The sequence below is a fragment of the Tetranychus urticae genome, chromosome 2 (assembly GCF_039701765.1).
Source record: "Tetranychus urticae isolate SD_2017Ah chromosome 2, NJAU_TeUrti_SD_1.0, whole genome shotgun sequence".
Taxonomy (NCBI): Eukaryota; Metazoa; Arthropoda; class Arachnida; order Trombidiformes; family Tetranychidae; genus Tetranychus; species Tetranychus urticae.
This window is the reverse complement of record NC_142959.1, coordinates 2,119,128-2,139,258: the sequence shown is the minus strand read 5'-3', so window position 1 is coordinate 2,139,258 and position 20,131 is coordinate 2,119,128. Positions and strand designations below refer to the sequence as shown.

Sequence of the window (20,131 nt, the reverse complement as noted above, 5' to 3'; positions counted from 1 at the left end):
TCGCTGGTTATAATTAGAAAATTAGGTTATTAGAATTACTAATTAATAAGTGACATTAAAGCTGAATTATAATCATAATCAGAAAGCTTTCCTGAGTAATGATGACTAATTTTGAACCATATTAATTGAGCGATATATTTTATTAATAAGACAATAAGAAATTGTTACAAATCAATAAATCTAATCTTAAACTGTGACTCAAGAAATGCAATCTTCCCGCAAAACCATGATTCATTGATTCGCAAACAATGACTGATAATAATATGACTTATATTTTAATTTTAGTCGATGTTAATTGCAAATCCAATTGGTTAGTATCGTCATCACTATTTTGTTGCTTAGTTTGAATAATGTTGCCTTTTAAATATTATAATAATGTGTGGATAATATTTATCTGCTTTTGTATTGTTATCCACGTTGACATAATGGATTAAAAATTTCCATTTCATGATCACTGAGCTTCAATCACCTGCTAATAACCAATTTAGATATTGTTATTGAACAATACCATGAGAATAGAAGTCACACTTGATAATTTGTTTCAAATTGAGAAATAAATTACATTCTACTCTTTTGTATAGATGGCGTTAACATTTTTAACATTAACATCATGTATAATACATGTATTGGTTACCTTTAACATGAAACATTTCTCACTGTGATCTGAGAAAAATCTGAAATTTGTAAATTGTTCTCGTTTTTTATCTTTGTTTGAATTTATTTTTTTTCTTCATTCATCTTTAAAATTAATTATCCGTCTTTCCTTTGTATGACCGTCGCTAACTCATAATGGAAATATGGGATACAAAGAAGGAGAATCTTGTCTTATGGAAGAAACCGGTAGCCACAATTGATTATGCTCTTCGTGAGAGTTTATATTTGACTTATCAATGTTTTCATTGGTTAAAAGGACATCTAAAAACTACATTATTATTTTTACTAACCCTTGCAACATTATTGATAACTTATTCATATTATTTCGAAGATTTTCATTCTACATATTTCAATATTATTTGGAAAAAAATATTATGGTCTGCCTATTGGATTGGTCTTGGTATCTTGTCATCTGTAGGATTTGGAACCGGTCTCCATACTTTCATCCTCTACCTTGGACCACATATTGCAAAAGTAACTCTTGCTGCTTATGAATGTGGAAGTTTAAGCTTTCCTGAGCCACCTTATCCCGATGAAATCGTTTGTCCAGATTTACCTGATTCAAGGCCTGTTTCTGTGTGGGATATAATATCAAAGGTTAGATTGGAAGCTTTCATGTGGGGTGCTGGTACTGCTCTTGGAGAATTACCGCCTTATTTTATGGCTAAAGTTAAACGTTTATCGGGCAGAACAATTGAAGAGCTGGAAACTCAAGAATTACTAGAAGCTAGTAAGCAAAAAAATGGATCAGTTAAAAATGGTCGATCAAAAAAAGGTGGTGGTAATAAAAAGAACAGCCTTATATCAAGGATAATCAATAATATTTCAGATAAATTTGACAGAGCATCTTCATGGGTACAATTCCTAGTCAAAAAAGTTGGCTTCTTTGGTATCCTTTTTTGTGCCTCTTTTCCAAATCCTGTATATGATTTAGCTGGAATTACTTGTGGCCATTGCTTGGTACCTTTTTGGACATTCTTTGGAGCTACCTTGATAGGTAAAGCTGTCATCAAAATGCATATACAAAAATTATTTGTCATTATTGCATTCAATGAAAATTTATTGGAAAATTTTGTTGATAAAATCAAAGATTTACCCGTTTTGGGTAAATACCTGCATGAACCATTTAGAGATTTTCTAATTAATCAAAAAGAACGACTTCACGGTAAAGTTGTCAACAAGCCACATTGGATCGCATCTTTATTTGAAAAAATAGTAATGACTATGATCATCTACTTTCTTCTATCTATAATCAATTCCTTAGCCCAACGGTACCATAGCCGTGTTTCAAAAGCATTGTCAAAATCTTCATCTTCATCTTCACTATCTTCTACTTCATCAAAGAATTCGCAATTTGTGAAGTTGTCACTGTCAAAATCTCCATCTCCATCTTCATTAAAAGCACCTTCATCACCCACCGACTCATCGGATACAGCTCTGAACAAGAGAAAGAAGAAGCGGAAGTCAAAAGACTGAATTAACTACGTTAGATCCGCTTGATAACAAAATCATTCAATGCTTAATCAACTGAAGTGCAAAAAAAAGCAATTTAAATTGTACATTAGTCCAATTCCTTTTTTTGGATACAGATAATTTTGTCACTTGTGATTCCAAATGTTTATGGATTATCTCTCATTAATTACATCTGTATTTTTTTGCAGGAAATGTCTTTTCACTCACTCTTTTATTCAACTCCGCTCTCAACTTGTTATATTGTGATGGAAATTATGATTAAAAGAGATTAAACCAATTTTGAATCAACCTTTTCTATCTGATTTACTCATTGCACCCTAAACTCAAGTGCATTTGGTATAGCAATATCACAACATGATTGCGTCAAATCTAAATATTGTGATTCTCTTTTCCAGTTGACTACTGAAACAGGCTCTTCAACGTAAACAGTTTACAACCTACCATGAAGTTGACTCTAAAAGCATGATATGGTGACAAAAAGATGTTATTGGTACATAATTGATTGACAACCTGAATTAGGAGATGACTGCCAGAAAATTTCGGATTCAAAACTATCAACACGTTTAATCAGCAAATAATAGCTATAACATGTCTTGAGAAGACTGAGATAACGACAATATTCAAAACTGATTTGTCAATTCATGCCGTAAATATGGATCAATTTAGTTGGATTATTTCTCATGGTCGCGAAAGTTCCACTGTAATCATGGAAGAAAAATGAAACAACAAAAATTCATATGGAAGTTATATGTTGAATTTGCACATGATAAACGTAATTAAGCATCATTTTAAAATTTCACAAAACAAATAAGCATATTGACAAGATTAAATTACAACTGAAGATCCAACAAGCTATAATCTTGATACTTGAGTAAATCAGAGGTCTGAACAAACAAATATTGATACAATTGTTTGCATATTTTATATTTCAATTGTGCTTTATCGAGCTAAACAATTGAAGGCTTTTAATTAGCTTTGAAAGTTGCGAAAATGAGTATAAAAGCCGCTCCGAAATTAAATGATGAGTTTGTTATTAGAACATTCATACATTGTATGATAGTAATTACAAATATTTGCAATTATTCGTAGAAGATTGTTTTGAAAACAATTTAAATCAATAGTACAATTCAATTGATCAAACAAATTGCTAATCAACTATTCCGCCTGTTGTCATGGATTCAATCTTTTGTGCCGCCAAAAGGTTCAAATGGTAGATTATTTCAACATCTTATCGTTTGTGTTAACTTTCCATGTTAATTGTTAATTTTCTTGTGAATCTCGCTATACTAAAGTTTTATTTTAATTATTATAAACGCTTGTTAACTCCTGCTTCATCAGCAGCATAAAATTAATTAATAATTAATTTATCATTAACGTTAACTTGCTGATCAAAGTGCAAAGCCTGACTGGATTTTTTATCAACATTACTACTGGTTATTCCTCGTTGTGTATGTGTATTTAATATTACCTAACTTGTCTATTACTAAACCTATAATTACTATATTTGTTTATTATATGTTAAGTGTTACTCATCAGCGGGTAATCATTACCGGTCTGCTGTCTCATCTTCTCAACTGTGATTGATTTCCATCCTTTAACATGCAGCCTTTCATCTTTATTAAATTCAGATTTCTCTAAAGAGCTTCAACAACGTGTATTTCAGGTGTGGATGTCCAATGCCTAGCAAAATGTCCACCAGAAAGCCCGGTGATAAAGATGACAAGAAAATTGATAAAATGATCACTTCTTTGACTCCGAAAGCAAGAAGGAGCCTTATTCAGAGCTTACTCACATCACTTCAAGGAGATGACGTTGAATTCGCTGCTGAATTGATTACCAAGAAAAAGAAAGAAACAAAAGCCAAAAAATCGAGAGTCAAAGATGACACTGATTCAGAAACAGATTCAGATTCTAGTGACACATCGAGTTCAGAATGTGGCGACTCTAATCATAGTAAAACAAATGGTACAAGTTCCACTAATGGAGAAAATACATGTTACCCTATGGACCCACCATCATCTCCTATCATTAGTATTCCAAAAATTAAATCTCAACCAGTTAGAGATGAAGCCAAGTCACCTGGCAAAAAAGTGTTGAAATCACCAAAAGTTACTGTAGAAAACGAACCCTTAAAGCCCTCATTAACTACCGACGAAGAGTCAGAAGATAATGATAACTGTATACTAATAATCCCTAGAACCAATATTGGTGGCTCTCTAAACATTAATGAAAGTTCAATTGATGACAGCACAGAAGAAGAGCCTGAAAGTAAAAAAGCTGCAAATGTTAGAGTTATTCTTTACAACTCCACGAAAAAATATTCTTCCAATACGCATACCCAGTCATCTGTTTCTAGGCCTCATGTGCAAGAAAAGCGTGACCGTGTTTCATCAAATTCAAGTTCTACCGATGACGAGAGTCCACGAAAGTCACGTGAGCCTGGTTCAAAATCAACATCTATCAATGGTAGTGCCTCTCATGACTCAAACCAACCAGAAGAACAATCAAATGAAATAGACGTGGAGGATCCAGACTCTTCAGATGCCTCCAAGAGGACCAGTGACCCATCATATGTAGTAGTGGATAGTGATCCACGTATCTTCGAAGAGAATCTTTCAAATAGTGCAATGGAGCAACAACACGAAGAAGACCAAGAAACGGAAAATGAGACAAATTTGGATGATAAAGTGCTGGACGATAACGAAACCCCGAAAGAATCTATTCCAGAAGCAGATTTGTCAAATGAAGTTCCACCAAATGATGCAAGTGCTTCTGTTCTTGATATTGATAATAGTGAAAATGATACAATTGGTCCAGCTAATTCTGACAACGAATCTGTTCTCACATTAGGAACTGATTCTATCAGTGAGTCTGCTTCTAGTTTTACAGAATCAGATGATTCTGATAATGGTAGCCGCACTAATAAAAAGAAGAATGTTAATAAGTCAAAAAAAGTGATCAACAAAAAAGTGAAAAGTGACCAGTCAAACTCTGCCAAAACTACAGCTGCCTCTGAAGTACAACAAGAAATAGCTGAAGAAAATTCTTGTTCAACCTCAGATACTACACATACCAACAGCATAGCCTCCTTTGTCATCAATGATAAATGTCTTAGCTCCGTGGCTTCAGTTCAGATTGTTAGATTACCTCAAGAACTGGTTGAATCGACAGCTTCAGCAAACTCCATCCAACGGAGAGTGCGTCAGATGGAGAATGATGTTTTTAAAGACTTAGATCTAAGATGGTGTAAGCAGGCTAGTCGTCCTGTCAACCGGTCAAAAATGACACCTTCAAGAAAAGTGATTGACAGTGATAGTGATAATTCCAGTGATGATGAAGCCTGGATTCCTAATAAAGCTTCTACTAGTAAAGGAATCAAAAAGACTCGTTCAAGTAGTAGTAGATACAATTGGACAGTGATAGAGAGTAGTGATTCAAGTGATGAAAAACCAATACAGAGAGCCAGGAGAACCAGGCGTACTCGAGGTAAAAATGACCAAGAAGCAGGCCCTAGTGAAGAAAAGAAATCTAATGCTGCCGGAGGTTCTCGTAAAAAACGGAATCGTGTTGTTTCTTCTGAAGATGAATCACAGATCTCTACGGACAATGAGATAGTTAAATCAGATCCTGATGAGATACTTGATTCTGGTACAGATGAAGACAATAGGCTATTGAAAAAAGAAACACCGAAACCTAAATCAAAGCGCCGTAGAGTTGTATGTAAAATGATAAATTCAATTAACAAATGTTATTTCAGTTGTGCCAAAACATTTTTCCTTGATTAAAATTTCTAAGTGCCCATAGTAATGCTTTTTGTTAGCTGTTTAATTACATTTTATTCAATTCTTGTCTTTGGATTTGGATCCTTTTGCTAGTATTGACAAGCTGTTAGTTTTTGCTCATGCTCTTATGTTAGGTTTTGTTTGTGATCTGAGGGGTAGAAATGAATCTGTCAAGGAAAGTTTTGGTGTAAACTGTAAATCTATTGAATTTCATATTCATCATATCTAACCTTCGTCCTTATTATTTTTATTCAAGGTTACTCTGTCTTCTGATGAAGATGACAAGTCTGGCAAAAAGAAAGGTAAAGGCCGAAAGAACATTAAAAAACTGTTAACAGAAAAGGAGCTTAAAGAAGAAACTAGAGCCGCTGGTCAAAGGGAGAAAGAACGTATTCAGAGGATTGCTGAAAGGCAGAAACTCTATAATGAATTCTTACTCAATGAAATGAAAATAAACCCTGAAAAACCGTCTCGGTTAATTCTTGAGATTGATCCAGATACACGTGAACCGATTGTTGAAGTTGCTCCTGAATTAGCTAAACAAATGAAAAGTCATCAAGTCAAAGGTATCCGTTTTATGTGGGACTCAGTCATTGAAAGTGTACATAAGGCTAAAGAAGACGGATCTGGTTGTATTTTGGCCCATTCTATGGGTTTAGGAAAAACATTTCAAATCATTACTTTTCTTCACACCATTCTCACCCACCGTTTAATCAAAAAACATATTAAGCACGCATTGGTCATTTGTCCTGTAAATACCATTAAAAATTGGATCTCTGAATTTCGTCAATGGCTAGAAGACGATGGTCTTCTGGAATTTCCTCTTTTCGATTTGAGTGATTCTAAAAGTCAACTTCAACGAGGTGAAACATTTAAACTTTGGAGACAACGAGGTGGTGTGTTAATTTGTGGCATCACTTTGTTTGCTACGCTAGTTAGTCCAAAAGGAAAGAAACCGAAATGTCCGAAATGGGTTCGTGACATTATCAGTGAAGCTCTTATCGAACCTGGACCTGACATTGTCGTTATTGATGAAGGTCACGTACTCAAAAATAGTCAAACCGCTGTCAATAAAGCAGTCAACTCGATATCAACTCTACGTCGTATTATCTTAACTGGCACACCTTTACAAAATAATCTCGATGAATATCATGTCATGGTACATTTTGTCAAACCGAATCTACTTGGTACCAAAAAGGAATTTACTAATCGTTTTGTGAATCCAATCACTAATGGTCAGCACATCGATTCAACGCCTGGTGATGTAGTTGTCATGAAAAAACGTGTTCATGTTCTCCATAAGTTACTTGATGGTTGTGTTCAAAGATTCGATTACAGTGTTCTTAAACCATATCTTCAGCCTAAACTTGAGTTCATCGTTAGTATAAAATTAACTGAAAAACAAATTGAACTGTATCGTTATTATTTGGACAACATGTCTGCTCGTGAAGGCTCTGCTCTTCTTGCTGATTTTGCCAATTTACGTCTTATTTGGAACCATCCAGCTCTCCTGTATAGTGCCCATACCAAAAGAAGAGAAGCTGAAGCTAAACGGAATGAAAAAGATTTTGTCACTACTGAAGAGGAAGAATCAATGTCTGAATCAGATTCTGATGTTATAATTGAAAGTGACAAAGAAGTGCAATCAGGTAAAAAGAAGGCCAAAAATGGTGTTGACAACAATAGCAATAGCAATTCAAATAGTAATGGTGGTGGTGAAGTTGATGGTGCTAGTGATAACGAAGTCTGTAAAAAATGGACTTCTCGAACAAGATCAGCTAAGTCAGAAGCAAAAATTGAAGAACCTCAATTACCTGATAATGATCCCGAGACACAATTCAAGAATTGCTGGTTCTACAATCTACTTCCTTTCATGGAAATGGATAAATTGGAATGGAGCTCGAAAATGATAGTCTTGTTTTATATACTTGATGAATGCGAGAAAATTGGAGACAAAGTCATTGTTTTCACTCAAAGTCTTGATACTCTCGATTTTATTGAAACCTGTCTTGAATCTAGAGCTCGGGAAATGGAATCTACTGGCAATTCTTATTCATGGAGACATGGATCAGATTATTTCCGAATTGATGGATCTGTCAGTGGAGGTCTACGTAAAAGTCATATAGATATTTTTAATAATCCAGATAATTTAAGAGCTCGCCTTTTCCTTTTGTCAACTAAAGCTGGTGGGTTGGGTATTAATTTGGTTGGTGCCAATCGATGTATCATATTTGACGCTTCTTGGAATCCAACCCATGATATTCAAGCAATCTTTAGAATTTATAGATTTGGCCAAATCAAACCTGTGTTCATTTATAGATTTATTGCTCAAGGAACTATGGAGGAAAAAATATATGAAAGACAAGTTTATAAACAATCTCTTTCAGTTCGTGTCATTGATGAACTTCAAGTGGGTCGTCACTTTAGAGCTCAAGATCTTCAAGAACTGTATAAATTTGAACCTGATACTAGAGAGGAAAGACCGATTCTCAATGTACCTAAAGATCGACTTTTAGCAGACTTAATTGTAAACCATAAAGATCTGATTGTAAAGTATCATGAACATGATTCGCTTTTAGAAAATCGCCCTGAAGAAGACTTAACTGAAGATGAAAGAAAAAGTGCTTGGAACGAATATGAACAGGTGATTAATTCCTTCGTTTTTTCAGTATCAAACTATTTTCTAACTTTATTTTTCATTTTCAGGAAAAAGAAGCTCAAGTTGAGAGAGAAAGAATTGCCGAGGAACTTGCTAAACAAAGAGAAGCAGCTTACCGTCAGTTCCAACAGAACATGCAAAACCAGCAACAAGACCCCAATCAGGGACCTAATCAAATGCCGAACACCAATAGTGAATTTTTTAACGCTTATAATTTTGGAAATCAGAATGCCTATTATGTGTATTTGAAGCAGGCTCAAGCCCAAGCTCAAGCTCAACAACAACAAGCTCAGCAACAACAAACCCAGCAACAACAGGCTCAGCAAGCGCACCAGCAAGCTCAGGCTCAAGCAGCTGCGTACTTGGCTGCAGCGGCAAGAGCCCAAGCCCAAGCTCAAGCCCAAGCTCAAGCCCAGGCCCAAGCCCAGGCTCGAGCTCAGGCCCAAGCCCAGGCCCAGGCTCAGGCACGAGCACAGGTAATTACAATTATTTCTAGTAAAATTTTTTAGATGACTTCATCATAGCTTTCATCTTTTTTCAAACAGCAACAGAAACAACGAAATCAGCCCAATGCTAGTCAGCAAACGCCAAAACAGCAAACAGGACCTCAATCTCAACAACCTAATGCCACAGCTGATGCTAAGGCTAAAGGTCTTCCGCAATATGACGTGTTGACCGTAGAAGATTGTTTAAGCTATGTTGATGGTGTTGCTGTTGATGACACGGGCAAATTTCAGCAGCTATTCAGAATTCTTTCCAATGGTCTTTCAGTTGTATTGCAAAGTCTAAATAAATTGAAAGAAGTTAGAAAGGTAAGTTCCCTATCTTACTTACCGTTATCATAACATTATGTCTAATACATACTCCTTCATGTTCTCGAATTTTCAGACAAGACCTTTGAATCCGATGGAATTGGAAGCAGAGCTTAAGCATAAAAAAGAGCTGGATAACCTACAGAGACAAGTTGCTAGGGCAAGAGTAAGTGCGATTGCAGTTATCACACCTTTCTTTATTCAGCTTCATCCATTTTAACCTAATATTTTGTTATTTGATTTTAGGAAATGGCCAAAAACAAACAAAGAAGCGATGACGAACCACTTAAAGCATCTAGTTTCAACAAGCCAGTAGCAGAAATTATTGAGGAACCAGACTGATCAATATTGCTTTCTTTTCATCATTCTTTTCTTCGCATCAACCTTTTCATTTTTTCATTGTATTAATTTTTGTACATCCTTCATTCTGACTCGTATTTTTCAAACCGTTATTTATGTTACTATATGTTTTCAAGTCATCTCTATCTCAATCGATAACAAATAGGTTTTCAATGTTCATAAATCAATTGAATTGAAGTTTCTTTACAATATTGATAACAGTATGAAGTCTATTGAGAAATTACGATAAAAAAACCTGTTCCCGTTTTTACTTGCTGATTTAGAGCAAGAAAAAACCTGAATTCTTGAACAAGAAAATTTCCGCTTGATGAAAAAATTAACAAATGGCCGATTCAGGTTCTTTGCTTATGACTTATAACTTATGTTTCTGCCCACTAACTTTATTACCCATAGTTTTGTTTTCATATCGCATCAATATTTTGATAAATTTTCAAGATAAAAACCATAACATTTGATACTTTTAACTAGCTTATACATTTTCAAATCTCAAGTCATCATAAGAATGGATCTACGACAGACAAAAACCTCCTTTCCAAATTAAGATTAGCTTATTCACATGGCATTTGTTACGAATGGAGTGAAATTGTATTCCTGAAAAATACAATAATTCACGTTTTTTTCTCTCCAATGGTTCTTTTGGATATTTACCCCTTCATTTCAATTTTGTTAATTTTCTTCATCTTTGTTTAATGCTGTTTCGATTATTTATTAATCTCTTTCTATTATTTTGTAAATTAGTTTTGATGATAAAACTTTCAATAAGAACCAACGAGAGTCGTAAAACATTCGGCTTTAGTTTGTAAATCTGTATATTTTTAATGGAAATAATTGAAAAATTGTCTAAAACTACTTCATGATGAAAAATAAAATTTTTGAACAAAATTAACAAACCAAGTTTGTAGAGCAATGGTCTCAACTAGTCATATTATGATTTTTTGTGGTCAAGATTCTGACCCATCCTTTTCAACAAAATAAACATCAACATTACCAATTAGAGAATCCATCTTTTGACAAACCAATTGAGATTTTTGTTTTCTAATTGACATAAAATGTTTCAATATAAATGCATTGAAAGGTGATAGGTGAGGCAAGAGTTCACTGTGATGCATCCAGCAAACATCAGCAATTTCGTGAAGATTTTTGACAGGAGTCATGTTCGTTTCATCAGCGGGCTTTAACTTACAAACAAAATAAATATCACTGCATTTAAATTGGAACCTATGAGAATGTCTGAACGCAATTACAGATTCGAATGAGGTTTTTATTCCAGTCTCTTCCCAAACCTCTCTTTCCGCAGTTTCGCCAAAATCTTCACCTTGATTAGCATATCCTCCAGGATATTTCCAAAATGGATATCCAAGATGATACCTTTCTTTGACAACCAATATTTCGTCTTTACTGTTCATAACAAGTCCACCTGTAAAAACAAATAAAAAACAAATTGGTATACAAACAGTTGAAAGCAATGCTACTTTAAATGTAGACTTTTGATAATAGATCACAATTCAAGCTCTACAAATTATTTTCAAACCAATTAGATCTTACCAACGCCAATGTTAGTGTAGGGATAAGCTGGAATATTATTGGGTTCATCTTGACTAATCCATTTAACCAACGTCACATATCCTGATTTTGCATGGTGATAATCAAACCCAGTCTGTCATTAAAAACAAGCGAAAATTAGTAAATTATATGCACATGGAAAAATCTATAATGGATTTAAAATTTACTGGAAAACATACCTTAACGAGAAGAGGAACTAAATTGGAATTAGCTAACTTGACAGTAAACCAAATTGCTCGGTATCCTTTATCATGCCATTCTTTCAATGAACCTTATGGTAATCAATCCAAATAATCGTAATTAGCATATCTTAATAGAAAGAGTAAAAGAAATGCAGAAGCATTTCAACAGCTGACCAAAAGAAAATAATGTGTTACCATTGAGAAGTTTGAGGAAAATTGCAGAGTCCTGAGTTGCATCGGGCATCGATTGAGAAACTTTATCCAGGTCAATATTTACACCGTTGTATCTATCAATACTATAGTCACTGGGTAAAAATGAACTCATCCTTCTAACATTAACGGATATTGAGCAACTTGAAAAATACAATTTAAATGGTACAATTAAATTGAATGGTCGTTTAAACGAAAACATCTATCCTTCAAAGTCTCCTCTACACCTTCTCCCTCTCTGCTCCTTCTTGTCATTTTTCTCTCTTGGTTATCATCCATCTCCTCTCTCAAAAGAAGGGGATTATTTAGTTACTAATAACAATGAATTAACTGATTAAATCTGTCTATCTGTGTCCGAAGTATAAAAGTGTTCAATTTTTTTAACAATTTTGGGTTCAATATCTGATATGTCTAGCCATTGTTTTAGGGATCAATCAATAATTTAAAGTTGCTAACATTTAGCGCTCTTTTGAATTTAACCAGAGATCTAATATTATCTAAATGGTTAGGGAATGGGTGAAGTCAAAAGCACAATATTTGAACTTTATAGCATTTATAAGCCAATCTGTGCCGTTTTAGCTCATTTAACCAATTCTGTGTCTGTCATTACTAAAAGTTTGTATCCTTGACTATTGTGAATCAAGGACTTTAATTTTAAATAATAAGTTAATTGTGAATAATTGATTGAGTAGGAAGGTCATCCCTGAAACGTCTAATTGCTAATAAGTTATTACTACAGAGACATAAATAATAAGCTACAATGTCAGATAATTAACCACGAGATTAGATAAATATCTTGATAAATGTTACACCGTTAAAAAACAACTTGAACTGTAAACAGTTCCAAATGTTTAAGATAATTATTCAATGATTATGAAAGATACAAACTAAATCAACACAATCCAATGTAAAAAGTATGAGCATTTTAAATGTATTATCGATGGATGGAGGAGAAAATCAATTAATCAATTTCATTTTGGATGCTTTATGAATCTGTAGAATCAGTAATCATGTAACCATGAACATTAATCAATGATTAGAGACTCTTAAATTTTCTCATAAATGTGATTTCAATCTAAACAGAGCTAAATCGAGTCTTTATGCATGTAGCTTTTTAGTTACATTATCATTGTGTTAATATCTTCATCTAGTATCTTCACTTCCCTCTCTTTTTATCAAACAAGTTTATCCAAGTGAGACTTATTTTGGTATAAAAGTAAAGGTTTCCAAACATCTCAAGTTAAATTCAGTTGATTATTTAAGACTCGTTTCAAGTCTCGATTCAAAACTTTTTAGCTTTCAGACTACATTTTATATTATTTTTCGCCACAATGACTGAGTCAACTGTCGACCGAATCAATGGTATTACTCCAAGTGCTTTGGATCTCATTGGTAACACTCCGTTAATCGCTCTTGATCGACTATGGCCCGGACCAGGGCGACTTTTGGCTAAATGTGAGTTCCTCAATCCTACTGCTAGTCTTAAAGATCGTTCATCATATTACATGATAGCCAAAGCCAAAGAATCAGGCCAACTCAAGGATGGTGAATCAGTGATAGAGGTAACCTCTGGTAATCAAGGAGGAGGAATAGCTTGCGTAACTGCAGTTATGGGTCATCCATTCACGGTAACCATGTCAAAGGGTAACAGTCCTCAAAGGGCAATAATGATGAATGCTTTGGGAGCCAATGTGATCCTTGTTGATCAAGTAACGGGCAAACCTGGTAATGTGACTGCTGATGATGTTGCTGCCGCTGAGGAGACCGCAATGAAAATTAAAGAAGAAACCAATGCTTACTATGTTGACCAATTCAACAATCCTACAAATTGTTTGGCTCATTATGAAACAACAGGACCAGAAATTTGGAGACAAACAGCTGGACGAATCGATGCTTTCCTTGTTGGATGTGGAACTGGAGGCTGTTTTGTTGGAACTTCCAAATTTTTAAAAGAAAAGAATCCAAACGTTCGGTGTTTTGTGGTTGAACCAGAGGGTTGCCAACCCATTGCTGGATGCACCATCACCAAGCCTCTTCATTTGCTCCAAGGATCAGGATATGGATGTGTTCCTACTCTTTTTGATAAAAAGGTTTACAATGATTCCATCTCTGTAAGTGACGAAGAAGCAATTGAATATCGAAAGCTTTTAGGCCAAAAAGAGGGACTTTTCTGTGGTTTTACAACAGGTGGTAATATCGCTGCAGCCATAAAACTTTTGAAATCAGGACAGTTACCAAAAGACGCTTGGGTAGTAACGATTCTGTGTGACAGTGGTCTAAAATATCCAGAATAAATGATCAAATAAAAAATTTCAATTTTAAGTGTTACAATGTTTTCAATGTCAAAATTCAATAAAAGATATTAATGTTAAAACTTAAATTGTGGTTTCATGTATTACATTTTATATTTTAAAAGCTAGATTATGAATGTAAATACTTTAAATTTCAAAGAGCACAAAGAAATCATTCTATACTAAAATTTAAATTTATCGTTGGAAACTCAGGTGAAAATCTAAATCTGATTGCAAATAAATCTTAAAGATATATTGAAAAAAGAACCATACAGATCCCTATGAAGTTATAAGTATTTTGAGCTTCAAGCTATCACCGAATTTGCTTTTTATTTCAATCCATTAACTCTATCAAATCAAATATTTGTAAACATGGAAGTAACAGAATAGATATTTCTATTTTATCGTTGCAAGAGTTGAAACAAAAACAGAAAAAATAACTAACGTTGTAAATTAACTGCTTTAACAGCTACAGCTTGTTTTAAGAAGAGCAAAAGGCACCAAAAAGTCATGCAACCGTCAATGAGAAAATCTGTAGCAACAAGATTTATCACAAAAATCATGATGATTTAAATTCTTAATCCTTGGTTAAGATTTAATCAGCCAGTCAAATGACAATGAAGACAGACTTGAAAGGCTTATCATCTCTATGGAGTCTTTTGCGTAACAGATGAATTGAAAAGTAATACTTGATCTGTCTTTGGGTAATAAAACCTATGATTTAGATAGCTAATCAAGCTTTTTTCTCAAGACATCACTGGTACATAAGAACTGAATACTCTTGAAAAGTCCCACCTAAGCAAATAGAGCAAGATCATCGTCAGATAATTGAAAATTAACAATAAAACTGGATCAAGAAGGCACATTACTTACATAATATTGCAATTTTCAACTTTTATTCCATAGCAACGAGTTGACATCATTTCTTTCGGGGAAACATAAATTGTTTGAGATACCAATTGCGATTGTATTAAATCCGATGTAAATGCGATGGTTAATCATTCAGGTTATCTAAACTAATATATTAATACTTTCAAAAACAATTGAAAGAATCACTGGCTGAAAAAGCACCAAATGAAGTCAAAGTTACTCTTTGAAATGAAGTGGTTGAGTGAAAAAAAACTGAAGCAACATAAACATGTTTACCTATTAATTTGTCGTTCTGGAATAATCAAAAGGAGGAATATAGTAATTGAGTCCATGGTAAGAACGGTGAAAACCGGCACTTGATAAAAAATCTAATTGGTAGACACATTTGTTGGTTCATTAATAAAAAAGTGAAGAGAGTTATTTTTGAAAATTGAAAATAAAGGGAGCGCGCCTTTAATGATTATTGATAAATTTGTAAACAAAGAAAGTGAGTAGATATGAGATAATATGTTTTAAGTTATTTGTTTTTACATTTTCAATTTTTGGTGGATCCTTTTTAGATGTGTTCAAAACTAATTAATTAAAACATTTAATTTCTATATTAGTGAATAATTGCCCTATTCATGATGTTAAATACTGGTAAAATGTTTGGCTTAAAAGAGTTAAACCTGGAAATATGGATACTTTCATCTCCAAGCTTTTTTGGGTTTCATTGTCTTTTGATATCAGCTCACCAGACATTGTATTTATACTCAACGGATCGACGACGCCGACCAAAGCTCATTCCGGAATAACCACCCCATCCACCACCGCCATGTTCCATCTCATGAGCAGGTTCTTCCTTCATCTTCTCCTTCTTGATCTTTTTCATTTTCTTATGGAACTTTTTCATCTTTTTTTCATACATTTTCCACCCACCACATTCAACCATTGAAAGGGTAACAGAGATCAGGAGACACAGAAGCAAAAGATGACTTACTTTCATACTGGTGTTGATGTTGACTTGTTGGTTGGTTGATAACTCACAGATCAAAAGACTATTCAAGTTGAATTAACGATTGAAGAAATGAAACTGGTGTTGATTTGATTAGAAATCAAGTAAAAAATTTGTGAATTACGATTCTTTTCTTAAAAGTAAGTTAATTGAAGGAAAACATTCTTCGCGTCCTGATCAAGTTGTATCTTAAGTTGATCACAACTCTACTGATTTTCCTGAGCCTGAAAAACAGTTTTTATAGCAATTTTAATTCAAGCTGGTTTCAACATTAATTTTTTCAGTGTTAGCCATTAATTAATAAATTGCATTTTTTCTGTATTTGGTCCGACAATGATCTAATTGATTGGAGACAAGTTTTTCGTGCAACTTGCTGAAACTCAGTTTGACTAAAATTAACGCAAATGATTGTTTTTCAAAAATTTATTGCCAGGTAAGTAAATTACGCTATAAATTCAAATTCATTAACGACTTTATTTTTATGAAACATTTCAACCCTTCAACAGTTGCTGCCATACTTAGTGATCTACTGCTTCCATTTGGTATTTACTGATACTTACACGCGCCTGATTAATTCATTATTTTCATCGGAGACCGTATTAGCGTTACACTATTTTTAAAACAAATGGTATCAAACGAGATCTCGACAAAATTGCAATCAGGTGAGTTTTACAATATTCATATTAGCGTTGTATCGCAATTTTTAAATCAATCATTTTTGTCTAGAAACAACACAATGGATCTAATGGTTAAAATTAAACTCAAATTAGATCTAAATTTGTCATCTTTTTCATTGAAACCTTGAATAGTCGAGCTTAATCCAGGACTTAAAAAGTGAAACATAATTGAATCAGCCTTTCTAAATGATAAAGTCAAATCTAATCAAATACACGCTATTGTGTGTTGTGAGCCAAAAAACATGTTGATTTAAATGGTGATTAGTTTTAACAAACCTCAACAAAATGCTTAGTATTTTTTGCTACAACAATACTGTATTGACCAAAGTTATTATTATTTCTTATATTATAGCTAATAGCAAAGATGTCGAACACGATGATGGCTTTATTGGGATGGCGACAAAAAAACAAGGAAACAAGATGAGGAGGAGAAGGAGGAGGAGATGGAGAGGCAAAAAGGCCAAGTTAATCCCTTTTTTTACACATGATGATGGTGATATTGGTGTCGATGATTATGATATCTAAAATTTGAAGTAGCATAAAAGATCAAAGCCAGTTAATCCTCTGAACCAATTAAAAGGCAACAAAAGGATTTAATCGCTTTCAAATGAAGGTTGGCTTTGGCAGTGAAAAGTCATTGAAAACTCCAAGGAGAGATATACACTTACAACTATTGAAAGAGAGGATGAACAAAAATCCAACAGGAGATTCGTGATTATATACAAAAGAGAGGCAAGATATTGAAATGATCTTATGTGCATCAATGTAGACACATATAAAAAAAAAGATATCAGCGAAAAAGGCAGAGATTGAAAGCAGGAGAAAGACTTGGCAATGGTACTTGTCATTGGTGGTGATTGGTTTTCCATTTTTAATCGCAATTCTCAATTGTTGAAGGAAAAAATTGTTGAGCCCAGAAACAGGCCACTGATTGCTCATCTCTATATCAAGTGATTAATATCAATTTCATGTGAAACATGCAAGGTGTTGTCCTAATGTTATTTGGCTTTGACTTCGATTGTGCATCTAACCTTGGCATGATGGTCTCAACACCTCGACACAAACCAACAACCGCTATATAAAGATATCTTCACTCTCTTTTCGCTCTCTCTTCTTCTTTTCCTCTCTACTTTCGATTTTCATTACCGTCATCATCATCATCATCATCATCATCATCATCATCATCATCATCATTTGATCTCGCTCCCTGCTTATTGTACTTTTTGCTTCTGTTTTCTCTCTTCTGGTCTTGTTATTTTAATTTGATGCTTGTTGACTCAAGAAGGATCATTTTCATCCTCTTTATTCGTCCCTCACTTTGCTTCCTATTTCCTTTTATTTTGTGCTTCTGGGCACAATAAAAGGTCCTTCAATAGGTGCTTTTGCTAAAAGTTAACACAATATTTACTCATCATGTTCATATTTTATTTTCAGTGAATCACTCCTCTTTACACTCAATCTCTGTCTCTTACACTGATTGATTTATCCAATCAACCATTTATATACTTCACCCCTTTTTAATTCATTCATAATTTTATTTCATTTTTTGTCTTTTTTCTCTTCTTTTCCTTTCTTTTCTATACTAGGTAATACAATATATAATATACCAATACTGGACTCATTGAGACAACAATGGACACGTCAATTATAAATGTTTACTTTGCTGGAATCCATTTAATTAACATATATATTTTTATGTACATAAAAAAGTAATGTTTGCTTTTCTTCAATAGCATTTGATCTTTTTTTAGATTTAGTATCTTTCAATCTAGATTTATATCTAGTTGATATTGCCATTATAATTCAACTAGGTCATTATACAATATTGAAATATTATTCAAGAATCATCGATCAAAGTGAAATTTTAAAATAACAAAAAGAATCGGTCAACAATTGGAAAGATAATATTTGTCGAGTAAATTGAAAATGAAATGCTATTGAAATTAGTCTACCACAATAATGTGCCAAAATAATGGCCAAATAGCGTGATTATGATTCTAATTAACATTGAACTTTCACTTTCATAGCCTTGACTTACAAACCAACAAAATCTCAAAATTGATTGATAATTGGACTGATGATTAACTAATTTGATTATTGCTAGTGATTTCCATATCATTAAAAATACAAAGTTGAAATCATTTACCGAATATTGTCTCAATTTTAGGCTGATAAAGCAATTGAAACTATTTTTAAATGTCGACTGATTTTACAACATTACCAGTAAAATTTTTGGAATTATTTAAATGAATCAAATCAGGCATTTGTTAGAAGCAGGTTTATCAATGATAAATTGTTTAAAATTGATCAAACATATTTTTAACCATTTGCTTGCAACTATTGCCAAGTGCAAATGATGCTGCTCAGCTTAATCAAGAGTTGCTGGGTTTACGCTTTCATTCAATTAACAAGTGCTTTAACATTTGCTCCAATGATCAATGATCATCTCTAACCGCTGATTTGATTCGCATCAACTATTAATTGTACTCTAAATATTGAATTTCAAATTTTTCCTCTTCTTTTCCATCTCGATTCTTTAATAAATTTATCTTTTCACTCTTATTTTTCTTCTTCTTTAGGTTGGTTACTAACTGTTGATTTGTTACGGAAGGTTTCAATCAAACCTAGGAAAAGATATCAATTGGCAATGAAAGGAGTCGCGACAAAATGGTTCATCGTAGGCCTAGTGGAGCCTATTTGGCCTGTTATTTCAATAATAATGGTAGAGTTGCCGTGAAAAGCGTATCTAAAGGCATCTCTAATTGCATATAAAATAGGAAGCGTACCAACATCATTAATGAACCAAAATGTTTGATTGAAAGCAAAGAAAATTGTCTCTAAATTGTCAGCTAGCATCATTTTTGGAGCATCACTTTTTGTCTTGAAAATGACTGAAGGAAAGGGCTGAATATTAGTCAATTTTATCAAATTAACTCTTTTTTTATAGCAAAACAATGGCTAATTATGTAAATTAGAGCAATCTTAATTGATAATTTGTTGATCTTGTTGACAATTTAATGGCATTCCTCTTTGATGACACTTTGTTTCTCCTCATCATTTTAATATTGTTTCTCTTCTTTTCTCTCTTTCCATCTCTTATTGTGATACTTGATTGATTGGGAACTGCAACAATCGGTGTTGCCAAAGAAATTAGAATAACTAATTCAGTGATAAAAAAACCAGTCAACAAAGTCGGTGGCTCATTCAAATATTGGACAGGGAAATGCATCAGCTGTGCTCTTCCTGTTATAACATCGCCATAATCATAATCACCATCAGCAACATTATTTCAACTATTTTCACTCTTCATCTTTCATCCTCATCACTTGGCCATCAGCACCTTAAAGCAATTTATTTTCATCTCACAATCCTACCATTTATATTTCCAACCATCATCAATTAAGAATCAAAATTGGTCATAATCAACATCCAAAAATGATGTAATTACAATCAGCCCATAAAGAATCATTATCAAAGGGGAAAATAATACAAATGATTATTTTGAAGACAACAGTGAACCAACCAGCTGAAAGTAAAATTGTAATTATTGGTCAAACTGAATGCGTATGAACCAGGGAAGACATGAGACAAAGTTGCATTACTC

The 20,131-nt window shown here is 33.5% G+C and overlaps 4 protein-coding genes and 1 non-coding gene across 5 annotated transcripts; 4 read left to right on the top strand and 1 right to left on the bottom strand.

Annotated features, from left to right (window-relative positions):
* Positions 1 to 345: 345 nt before the first annotated feature.
* On the top strand, positions 346 to 2,415 carry LOC107363774 (vacuole membrane protein 1). Its single transcript, XM_015931043.3, has one exon. The coding sequence runs from the start codon at positions 790 to 792 to the stop codon at positions 2,128 to 2,130; it is 1,341 nt and encodes a 446-aa protein (XP_015786529.2). The 5' UTR covers positions 346 to 789; the 3' UTR covers positions 2,131 to 2,415.
* Positions 2,416 to 3,189: 774 nt separating this feature from the next.
* On the top strand, positions 3,190 to 10,098 carry LOC107363763 (uncharacterized). The gene is made up of 7 exons (XM_089267051.1): positions 3,190 to 3,575; positions 3,756 to 5,843; positions 6,166 to 8,553; positions 8,616 to 9,044; positions 9,114 to 9,380; positions 9,457 to 9,546; positions 9,627 to 10,098. Exons 2-7 carry the CDS (start codon positions 3,804 to 3,806, stop codon positions 9,720 to 9,722), a joined length of 5,310 nt encoding a protein of 1,769 aa, XP_089123177.1. The 5' UTR covers positions 3,190 to 3,575; positions 3,756 to 3,803; the 3' UTR covers positions 9,723 to 10,098.
* A 433-nt stretch (positions 10,099 to 10,531) lies between these two features.
* On the bottom strand, positions 10,532 to 11,909 carry LOC107363762 (uncharacterized). The gene is made up of 4 exons (XM_015931034.3): positions 11,681 to 11,909; positions 11,483 to 11,574; positions 11,286 to 11,397; positions 10,532 to 11,157 (listed from the first exon to the last, which is right to left on the bottom strand). The coding sequence occupies exons 1-4, from the start codon at positions 11,895 to 11,897 to the stop codon at positions 10,682 to 10,684; spliced, it is 897 nt and encodes a 298-aa protein (XP_015786520.2). The 5' UTR covers positions 11,898 to 11,909; the 3' UTR covers positions 10,532 to 10,681.
* A 491-nt stretch (positions 11,910 to 12,400) lies between these two features.
* Positions 12,401 to 14,075, top strand: LOC107363798 (uncharacterized). The gene has a single exon (XM_015931065.3). The coding sequence runs from the start codon at positions 13,027 to 13,029 to the stop codon at positions 13,987 to 13,989; it is 963 nt and encodes a 320-aa protein (XP_015786551.2). The 5' UTR covers positions 12,401 to 13,026; the 3' UTR covers positions 13,990 to 14,075.
* Positions 14,076 to 15,365: 1,290 nt separating this feature from the next.
* Positions 15,366 to 19,249, top strand: LOC107363783 (uncharacterized). Its single transcript, XR_016198390.1, has 5 exons — positions 15,366 to 15,990; positions 16,357 to 16,512; positions 16,880 to 17,259; positions 18,114 to 18,236; positions 19,107 to 19,249. It is a non-coding gene; the product is annotated as an uncharacterized LOC107363783 (transcript).
* The last annotated feature ends 882 nt before the right edge of the window (positions 19,250 to 20,131 follow it).